The sequence below is a fragment of the Heptranchias perlo genome, unplaced genomic scaffold (genome assembly GCF_035084215.1).
Source record: "Heptranchias perlo isolate sHepPer1 unplaced genomic scaffold, sHepPer1.hap1 HAP1_SCAFFOLD_59, whole genome shotgun sequence".
NCBI lineage: Eukaryota > Metazoa > Chordata > Chondrichthyes > Hexanchiformes > Hexanchidae > Heptranchias > Heptranchias perlo.
This window is the reverse complement of record NW_027139612.1, coordinates 5,009,579-5,020,000: the sequence shown is the minus strand read 5'-3', so window position 1 is coordinate 5,020,000 and position 10,422 is coordinate 5,009,579. Positions and strand designations below refer to the sequence as shown.

General features: G+C 44.4%; 1 protein-coding gene across 1 annotated transcript in view; it reads left to right on the top strand.

The window, feature by feature from the left end:
• The window catches only part of LOC137316361 (probable G-protein coupled receptor 139), a gene marked incomplete at its 3' end in the record, with an annotated part of 3,103 nt that extends 163 nt beyond the window's left edge, over positions 1-2,940 (top strand). The window contains exon 2 of the mRNA XM_067980429.1: positions 2,072-2,940. Within this exon, the coding sequence (XP_067836530.1) occupies positions 2,072-2,940 (869 nt within the window). The remainder of the gene's footprint in view (positions 1-2,071) is intronic.
• Between the last annotated feature and the right edge of the window lie 7,482 nt (positions 2,941-10,422).

The window sequence follows — 10,422 nt, the reverse complement described above, 5'->3', positions numbered from 1 at the left end:
AGTCACTTGTTCTGTTGTATTGGTTGAATGATGGAATGTGTTAAGTCTCTGCTCTTTCGGTATTGAGGCGCTGCATTATATCTGTCATGAATTTGTCTATCCAACCCTGGCATTGTTACAGGATTATTCCCTGTACTGAATGTATTGGGCTAAGAGTTGGTATCAGACCATCAGGAGATGATAACAGTTTCTTGTTGTGGAACTAACCTGTCCTGGAATATGTTTTCATCAATGTGTTTTCAGTGATTGATAATGAGACAGCTCACGGTCTCAGTGTTACAAGGAGGCAGCGGAATGTCCTCCCTCCTTAATAACATGCTTCAGTTTAACTGGGATTTCAATGTATTTATTGGTGATCACTGTTATGAAATATTATTTCATTATGTGTGTATCTGACGCCGCTTCAGATGTCTGGTTACTGAACTGAGTTTTCTGCTGACTCTTTCACATCTCCTTCTCTGCTTCACTGTGGAAGAATTCACTGACTGTCACTGGACTTCACTGTAAAATGAAATGTTTTGATGTTTTGTGGTCTCAATTTGCACTGTCCCTGTTGGAATCAGCAGCCCTTCGATATACCTGTAGTTTATAAGTATGATGTTGGCGTTTTGTAAATTGAAGAATCCCGCCATCTATCCCTATACCCTACAATTACTGGAGAAGGAATCTCAATTATTGTGAGATCTGCCTGGGAGAGGGATTCGATTCTGTTCATTCCATGATTTGTGGATGAAGTGAACAGTGTAGGTGAACAGGTGGAGACTTGGATGATCTGTAGAAATATTAAACTATTCCACAGAGGCTTCACTATTTAACAAACTAAGATTGCGAATCGGAGATTGAAACACGGGGCTGGTGAACAGAATGCAGACACAGGATGATAGGATTTAATCGGATATGAAAATGGACTTGAGATAGGGAGTAGAGTGAGTGAAAGAGAGGGCGACTGAGAGGGAAAGCGAGAGGCTGTGGTGTTAATAATTCATCAGAATGAACTGCTGAAAATTCCAGTGCAATTAAACATTGAAAATGTGATTTGAAGGTGTTATTATGATGTGGTCAGATTGGGTGAGTTTTTATTGTGGGACTCGCTCCTCATGTTCATATCCCTGTCAGGTCCGTAGTCTGTTTATGTGAATTTTCCTTGTTTTCCAACTTAACACTAAATACAATTACAATTTGCTAAAAAAAAATATAATCAGAAATGTCTTGATTGTAATGAATTGTTCGGATACAGTACGTTAAAGTTAAGTGAATTCAATAAACAACGAGGTTGATTTAATTAATACTTTTTAATTTAATTTCAAATGAATTACAAAGTAAATTTATTGTACACATTTTATAACTACACAGTTTCCCTGACACCAATAACCACAGAAATGAACTGTTGAATGTATTAGATGGATTGTGTTCGTGGGACCCATAGATTAGATTTCCTCTCACACTCTGCTGCAGTCTCTCCCTGTGAATCCCAGCCTCTCCTCCCACTGCATTGAATCCTCTGTCTCCTCATCCGTTGCTTCAGTTTGTCCACTTTCCCAAATCTCCTGCTCCTGACTCCCCTCCAGCTCCTACATGTCCTTTTCCTTGTCCCCCTCCCAATCTCACTCACTGGCTCGGGCTCCAGCTGCCTTTCCCATTTAGTGCCAGCCCCTGTCGGATCAATTATCCCAGAAAAATAAACCAGCTGCACCTTCCCCTGTCCCCTCACATTCCCCACCCTTCCCTCTCTTTCCCCGTCCGTCTGGAACCCAAATCCGGCTTTTATCCGCTGGATTCCCGGTGTGTAAAACCCCTTCTCCCTTCCCCACCGGCACTGCGCCCTCACTCAGCCCTTCCAGTGGATCCAGTGCTCACTTTATTCACTTTCTATATCCATCTCCCAATTCATTATTGATCATTGTGTTCAAAAACATCTCTCTGCCCGAAAGCGCTGCCCAGGTCAATCAATCACTTTCCACGCCTTGATGCAGCAACAAAGCTGGAAATTTCACCCCAGAGCCTCTCAAAATGCTGCTTTGGCTCCAGGTCTGATCAGTAATTTCTCTGATTACTTGTTTCTCTGTTGCAGTTAACTTGGTGGCGATTGTGATCCTGTCCCGAGGAAAGTGCGGTCTCTCCAAATGTATCAGTGTCTACCTGGTGGGAATGGCAGTGACCGATCTCATGGTCGTTATCACTGATCCGATATTCAGCAAAATTAATGTGCTCTATCTCCCATGGTCATTCCTGGATATTACTCTCCTGTGTAGTTTTATTCTCTCTATGACTGAAGCAGCCACAGTAGTTTCCGTCTGGCTCACAGTTGCTTTCACCTTTGATCGATTTGTGGCCATTTGTTGTGAGAAGCTGAAAACGAAATATTGCACGGAGAGAACGGCGGCTGTGGTTCTGGGAACAGTGAGTGTGCTGGGCTGTTCAGAGAGTCTTCCCTGGTACTTTATATATGAACCTAGATTTATAATTGATAATGTTCCCTGGGGTTGTGAGATTAAACCGAGCTTCCTTACTTCCCCCGCATGGGCCGCATTTGAGATGTTGCACCTCATTTTAACCCCTTGTGTCCCGTTCTGTCTGATTTTGCTGCTCAATGTACTGACGGTCAGGCGTATTTTAGTGTCCAGTCGAGTCCGCAGGGGACTCCGGGGCCGCAGCAATGGAGAGAATCAGAGTGATCCAGAGATGGAGAACCGAAAGAAATCCATCATTTTACTCTTCAGTATCTCGGGCAGTTTTATACTGTTGTGGCTGACACAGGTTGTGTTTTCCATTTATGTACGAATATTGGACATTCGGTCTTATTACTCCTTCACTGACCCTGGTTATATCACAGAACAAACAGCGAAGATGCTGCAGCTTCTCAGTTCCTGCACAAACACGTGTATTTATGTCCTGACGCAAACTAAATTCAGAGAGGAGCTGAAGAACGCGGTGAAATACCCATTCAATCTAATTGTTAAATTCGTGAAATCATAGAAAGAGCTGAAGGGTTTCAAGCACGAGAACTAAATCCCATTTCATACTCCATCCCCAACACTTCCCAGGGGATGGAAAGTACATTTTATATTAGCCACACAGAGACATTAAATGATCTGAAATATGCTTCTGATATTATATTTTATTGAAATTCTGATCTATTGAGGCAGGATTTATTCTGCAGGCAACACGTGCATTTTTGTGCAAAATGATGGCACAAGTATCTCAGCTGGACTTCATCTAAATGGCCGTACATCAAAATTTGCAAAGTTGGGAGTCAAAGGAGCTGCTGTGGGACTGATCAGAATGGGTGCATTCCAAATAAATGGAGAGGGGGTGAGAGAGGGTGAGAGAAAGGGAGATAGAGGGAGGGAGAGAGTGAGCGAGAGAGAGAAAGCCACAATGATTCACGAAGAGGGAAAGGGTGAGAGACTGAGACAGGGAGCGATAAAGAGAGGGAAAGAGAGAGGGGGAGATAGAGTGACAGAGAAAAGGGAGAAAAACACAGACATAGAGAGTGAGAGCGAGAAAGAGAAAGAGGGGCAGAGAGCGACACAGGGAGCGGGTGAGAGAGAGATAGAGAGAGAAATAGAGAAAAAGAGAGAGGTAGTGGGACAAAGGCAGAGAGAAAGAGAGAAAGATGGACAGAGAGACAGAGGAATAGAGAGAGAGAGAGAGAGAGACAGAAGGAGAGAAAGATGGAGAGAGGAGGGAACACAGAGAAAAAACAAAGGGACAAAAGAAATATCATGATTAAATAGCGCAGAAAATTAAAACAGGTTCACATAAAAGGGATAGGGTGTGAGTGGGAGAGAGATAGAAACAAAGAGAGGTAGAGACAGAGTTACACAGAGAATGAGATAAATAATGAGAGTTTGTAAGACAGGAGAGAAATAGAAAGAGAGAAAGAAGGAGTAAAAGAAAGCATATATTAATATATATACATATATATATATATATATATATAATGAGAGCGAGCAAACAGACATGGATGGAACGAGAGAGAGAGACTGACAAAGAAGTGCAAAGTGATGGGAGTAGAAGTGGAAATAACAAGATAGAAAAACAGACAGAAAATAAATAGGGACAAACGACATAAACAGAGAATAGACACAATGAAAGTTGGACAAACATATAAAGTGACAGCAGGGTAGGGGCAGGAGTGAGACTGGAACACAGAAAACATTAAATAACCAAACAAACTGTGTAATCAGCCTGGAGTGTGTGAGAGTGCTGACCAGCAGAACAGCAGCAGATGAAGCAGGTTAGACAGTTCATGTTTGTTCTGGGGTAACACTCTTCTGCATTTAATTTTGACATTTCTCAAGGTGATGCCTGGAGGCTGCACAATAAAGTCACTCAGCCTTGTGTCCCTGACCCTGACCATTACTTACTGCAGGGGTTTCCCAGCTGCTCTATGTCGTAAACATTCATCTATTGAACGAAAGCCTGAGACGAAATCGACTTCAGCATGTCTGAAGGAAAAGGACTGTTCAAAGGTGGAAGGGCTGTTTAAAGGATTGTTAATAACACATTGTAAATGATCACACAGCAGAGGATAGATCACCGTAGCAAAAAGAACGATTCCAGGAGGGCTAGAGGTAGTTGAACAATCTGCCGACTTAACTAGGTTACGTTGTGGACAATGAGAGAAAACAAGTGAAGTGTCAATCTATCGTGGGTTGTATTTGTAGGAAACTATCGTTGAGAAGCCATCGTCCCAGAGGTGTGATCCGGTGTTAAAAATCTCTTTAAAAGCTGTGCAGAAGTTGAGTGTGGAGAGACACAGATCCACCACGACTGCTCCAAACTCACCTTTCACTTCCTGGCAGCACCACCTCACCTGGAATCTTAATGACTGCTCGCTACCTCCCAGCTTGATGCCTCGATGCTGGTTTACAGATTGCCTATGAAGCCGATGACCTGGATACAAGAGAAAGCCACGCTACACTGCAACATCATCCATCAAAATACCTGGAATTTTCCCGCATGCTTCAACCAACCATGAGGATATAACTTCCTGTATGGCTTATTCCAAGATAGACATTTGATTTCCAAACGGTTTTGCATTTTCGGAATTCAGAATGTGTTGTTTTATTGTGGTTAAAGCAATTCTAAATCGGGCATAAACCCAAAGTGTTTTTTAAATTCAAATGTCAATTTTTATAGTGTATTAATAATAATTGTTTTCTTTATGAAGCCCTGGTCTGTGCTTGAAATTTCTTTAGGAAAAAAGAGCACATTAAGTTTTTTATCAAATTAAACATTGTGGAGACAAAAGTCATTGCCCCAAATTAAAGTGTAAAATCACTTTGCACCTTTTTGATCCTCCATCTGTACCATGTGTAACTTTCCCAGTGAGTTGCTGGATTCTCTGATAAATCACAATGTACTCTTAACCCGTCTGCTGTGTTATTAAAGTGGACAGGGTCCCGCTGCACTCTCCTGCTCTGTTAATGTTACAAATGCTGTTATTGTTTCAGATTAAAGAAAAATATGAATAATGGAGAAATAAACAAAATCCCAGATTAGAACCACATTCAGATTGAGTCCAATTTTATTCTGATTTATTTAATAGAAGCTAGAATTGCATTCGCTACACAAAACGGTTAATTGGACCTTTCCTCCGAATGTCTGGTCTTTCCTTCTCGGTAACCATTACGTCAGAATAATCAAATGTTAGTCAATTTATTTTTGCAGAAGTTCACATTTTGGTGTTTAATCCCTCACTGCACCTCCATATTCCTGTTAAACATCAGCTAGTGCCAGTCTCGCTCAATGTGTATCTATAACTATAGTGCAACAGTAATTTAACAGGACCAGCAAATGAACTCTTTCCGTCTCTCTCACCATAAAAAGCTCTACCTTGCCCCTCAGTAAGATGGATGCCTTATTGGTGGTCACTTTGTTTCAAGATCAGGGCGGCAATTTCGTTCAACTTTCATGGCGGTCAATTTGTTTGACATTGCCCCCATGCCCGCCGGTAAGTTGGCTGCCTTGCCCCGCAATAAGATGGCCGCCTTGCAACTCGGTAAGATATCCAGCTTGCCGCTCTATAAGATTACTGCCTTACTGGCTGCCATTTTGTTTCAGGTTTATGGCGTTGAAGTTGTTGTTCATAGTTTCATATTTTCATAGCAGGTACGGCACAAGAGGCGGCCAATCAGCCCACTGTGCCTTTGCCAGCTCTTTGAAAGGGCTATCTAATTAATCCTTTTATTAATCCACATTTGTCCAAGTGGGTATTAATTTTGTCCCTGTTTACTTTTTTCTAAAAGCTTCCCCACCACCGAGGTTAAACTGACTGGCCTGTAGTTGATGGGTTTATCCTGACACCCTTTTTTGAACAAGGGTGTAACATTTGCAATTCTCCAGTCGTCTTGCACCATTTCCGTATCTAAGGATGATTGGAAGATTATGGCCATTACCTAAGCAATTTCCACCCTTAGTTCCCTCAGCAACCTGGGATGCATCCCATCTGGACTGGATGACTTATCTACCTTAAGCACACCCAGCCTTTTTAGTACCTCCTTTTAATCAATTTTTAGCCCTTCCATTAACTCAACTACCTCCCCTTTTACTGTGATTTTTGCAGCAACTTCTTCCTTGTTAAAGACAGATGCAAAGTACTCATTTAGTGCCTTAGCCATGCCCTCTGCAGCCATGCGTAAATCTCCTTTTTAGTGCCTAATCGGACCCACCCCTCTTCTTGCTTTCCATTTTTAATTATATGCCTGTCGAAGACTTTTGGATTCCCTTTTTGTTCGCCTATTCTCATAGTCTCTCTTTGCCCCTCTTATTTCCCTTTTCACTTCTCCTCTGAGCTTTCTATATTCAGCCTGGTTCTCACTTGTATTATCAACCTGATATCTGTCATACGCCCCCTTTCTCTGCTTCATCTTACTCTCTGTCTCTTTCGTCATCCAGGGAGATCGACCTTTGGTTGACCTACCTTTCCCACTCGTGAAAATGTACCAAGACCGTACCCGAACCATTTCTTTTTTAAAGGCCACCCATTATTCGATTACAGTTTTGCCTGCCAATCTTTGATTCCAATTAACCCGGGCCAGATCCGATCTCAACCCACTGAAATTGTCACTCCTGCAATTAAGTATTAGATTGCTCCCTGTCCTTGTCCATAACTAATCGAAAACTCATGATACTATGAACATTGTTCCCTAAATATTCCCCCATTGAAACTTGCTCTGCTTGACCCACCTCATTCCCCAGAACAGCGGAACGGGAAGCCTTAGTAATCAGGAATGATGCTGAGAAGAGGCTGAGCTTGCGGAAAAATCACCGCGCGCTCAGGTTCTACGCTGGCCGAGCAGATGCAGGACGCCCCGTCCAGCTGGACCATCCCCCACCACCTGTCCCAGGTGGAGAAGTCCCTGAGGAGGAAACCCTTTGACCACAAAGCCCTCAGACAGTGGTCGGCACGAAACGTTCTGGGTGACCTGCAGGGAAAGGAGGGCGTGGCTCCGATCGGGCAGTTCCTTGACCAGACGGCCGATGCCATTTGGCAGAACGTCTCCTCGCCGGAACTGACGAACAGGCACCGGGATGTGGCCTGGATGGTGGTGAGAAAGTCCCTTCCAGTGCAGTCCTTACAACATGCACGGAATATCAGCACCACTGCGCGCTGCCCTCGAGGCTGCAGCATTGCAAGACCATCATCTACCTCCTGATGGACTGTCCCTTCACGCGGGAAGTGTGGTGAGAGATGCATTGGTATCTGTCCCGGTTCATTCCCACATCTCAGTAACACAGGACGCTGTGCTCCACGCGCTCTTCCCAAGGACACACACCGAGACAGATATCAACTGCTGATGGAAGACCATCAACTCGGTGAAGGAGGCCCTTTGGTCCGCCTGAAACCTGTTGACCTTCCATCTAAAGGAGTTGTCCACGACCGAGTGTTGCTGCCCTGCACACTCCAAGGTCCAGGAGTACGTGCTGCGGGACGCGAGGTGCAGCCTGCACAAAGGCTCTATGGGGAAAGGGAACCGTGTAAGGCCATCCCACCTTGTATTGGTCACCATGTATTGTGAAATATGTACTGTGATTGAATTGTAATATTGGGATCATATTGTGTACGATCTGTTTTGTATTAGTTTGAATCTTATTGCTTTGAAATTGTGATATGTAATTTGAAATCTGTGGATTCTTACATTTTATGAAACAAGGTATATTTTGTGAAAAAATAGTGTGCAGAAACTTTCGAGGAAGTTAGAAATCAAACCTATAATCTTCTGACCTGTAGTTAGACACGTTACCCATTGCTGCACTGGCCCAGGTAGTGGAGAGTAAGGAGCAGCTCACACTCCCACATACCTGTGGTATGAGCAGGTACCGAGTCAGTCTCGGTCATGCCCACGTAACTCCACGAGTCCGGCAGTGTCAAAAGGCGCACAGTGAACAGTTCCCAAAGAGAGTAATCCTTGCTGCTTCCCTTCGATCGCTCAGCTGGGAGTGCAGGGGACTGTGGTCGAAAACAAAACAAAGTCATCCTTAGGTTGCTGGTTTAATTCTAGCTTGAAGAAGAGAGTGTGCTTTTGGAGTAAGCAGCAATTAGGTCAAGGCCGCTTTCTTAGATTTACAGGCAGCCGACAGCTTAACATGTTGGTGCTGAGGCACAGGACACCTCTTTTCCTTTCTCAAACCTGAAAGCTTTCTGTGTCTGCCCGAACACGACAGTTTTGCTCGAGCATTTACCTCTGTCACCAGCAGGGAGTGCCTTTGAGTAACAACACGTCAAACCTCACTCACTTTCAGGCAAAAAAGCCTTCTCTCAGTCAGTCAGTCAAACAGACAGACAGGGCTCTCGCTGCTCCTCGAAGCTCGTGGCGGGGGTCGGGGTGCTGTTGCTTTCCGGTGACCACATCTGCCTTCAGCAGGCTCAGGGCTCTTCTCAGCATCATTCTCGATTACTGTGCCTTCCCGTTCTGCAGTTGCTCACTTGCGAATACTCGATACCGCGGATTGGAGCAAAGTATTGAATATATTCAGGGAGTTGGCAATTCGTGGCGCTGCCTGGAGGCGAGTGTTAAGCGACCATTGTGAAGGGCAATTTTACCACCGCAACTGGGGAATTAGCTCAAATGGTAGATCGCTTGCTTAGCATGCAAGAAGTAGCGGAATCGATGCCCGCATTCTCCACTCACATTTTTACCTTGGGGAAATGTCCCGAAACAAAAATGGTGTCAGTTTTCAGCAAATCCAGAACCCACGTGAATCCGAAGCTTCGACAGAGAGGTCAAGGGGCAGTAAATCTTTTGGTGTGCTGCACTAAGCAAAAGTTTTTGATTTTGGTGTTTAGCAAAGATGGAAAGATGAAGTGAGACATGGAAAAAAGCTTCACAGGTCCTGATATCCGTTCTGTCGATTGAACTCAGGATTTACAAAGTTAATAAAACTAATGCACTCCCTGCTGTGTTCAGGACGCACTTATGATGGAGACTGCCAGGCAGCACTGCCAATTAGGACAGTTTGCAAGCTATCTGTAGTCATAAAGTAATGGGCAGTTTGAAAAAACAATCCAATCAGGTCGGAGTTGACCAGACGATCTTCTGATTTGTCATTAGAAACGTTCTCCACTGCTCCATTGGCCTAGGTTATGCAAAGCAAGTAACAGCTCACACTCCCACAGCGCTGCGGTATGAGTAGGGACCGAGTCAGTCTCGGTCATGCACCCGTGACTCCACGGGTCAGGGTTTGCCAAAAGGCGCACGATGCACAATCACCAAAAAGAGAGCTATTTGCTGCTTCCCCTCGATAACTCAACTGGTGGGAGCTCAGAATAATAGTTAATTAAACTCAAAGCAAAGTCATCCTTAAATCACTGTTTCAATTCCGGTTTGAAGGAACGTGTCTGCTTTTGGATTATGCAGCAATTAGCTCAAGGCCGCTCTTTTAACTTTCCAGGCAGCCGACAGTTCAACATGTCGCCACCTCTTTTCCTTTCTCAAAACTTTGAGCTTTCTGTGTCTGCCCGAACACCGCAGTTTTGCTCGAGCACTTGCCTCTGCTCACCAGCAGGGAGTGCCTTTGAGTAACAACACGTCAAACCGCACTCACTTTCAGGCAAAAACTCTTCTGTCACTCAGTCAGACAGACAGGGCTCTCACTGCTCCCTCAAGCTCGGGGTGGCTGTTCGTTTCCGGTGACCTCGTCTACCTTCCACAGGCTCGGGCTCTTCTCAGCATCATTCACCATTACTGGGGCTTCCCGTTCTCCTGATGCTCACTTGCTGATGCTCGATCCTCCGATTGGAGTAAAGTATTGATTGTATTCAGGGAGGGGGCCAACCCAAGGCAAGATTTCTCTGCTGGTCGTGGAGCTGCTTGGAGGCGAGTGCGAAGCAGCTACTGTGAAGGGCAATTTACAAGAAACAACCTCAAATATGGAATAAAGAGGGAGTAGCAACAAGGACACAGAATTGTCTGA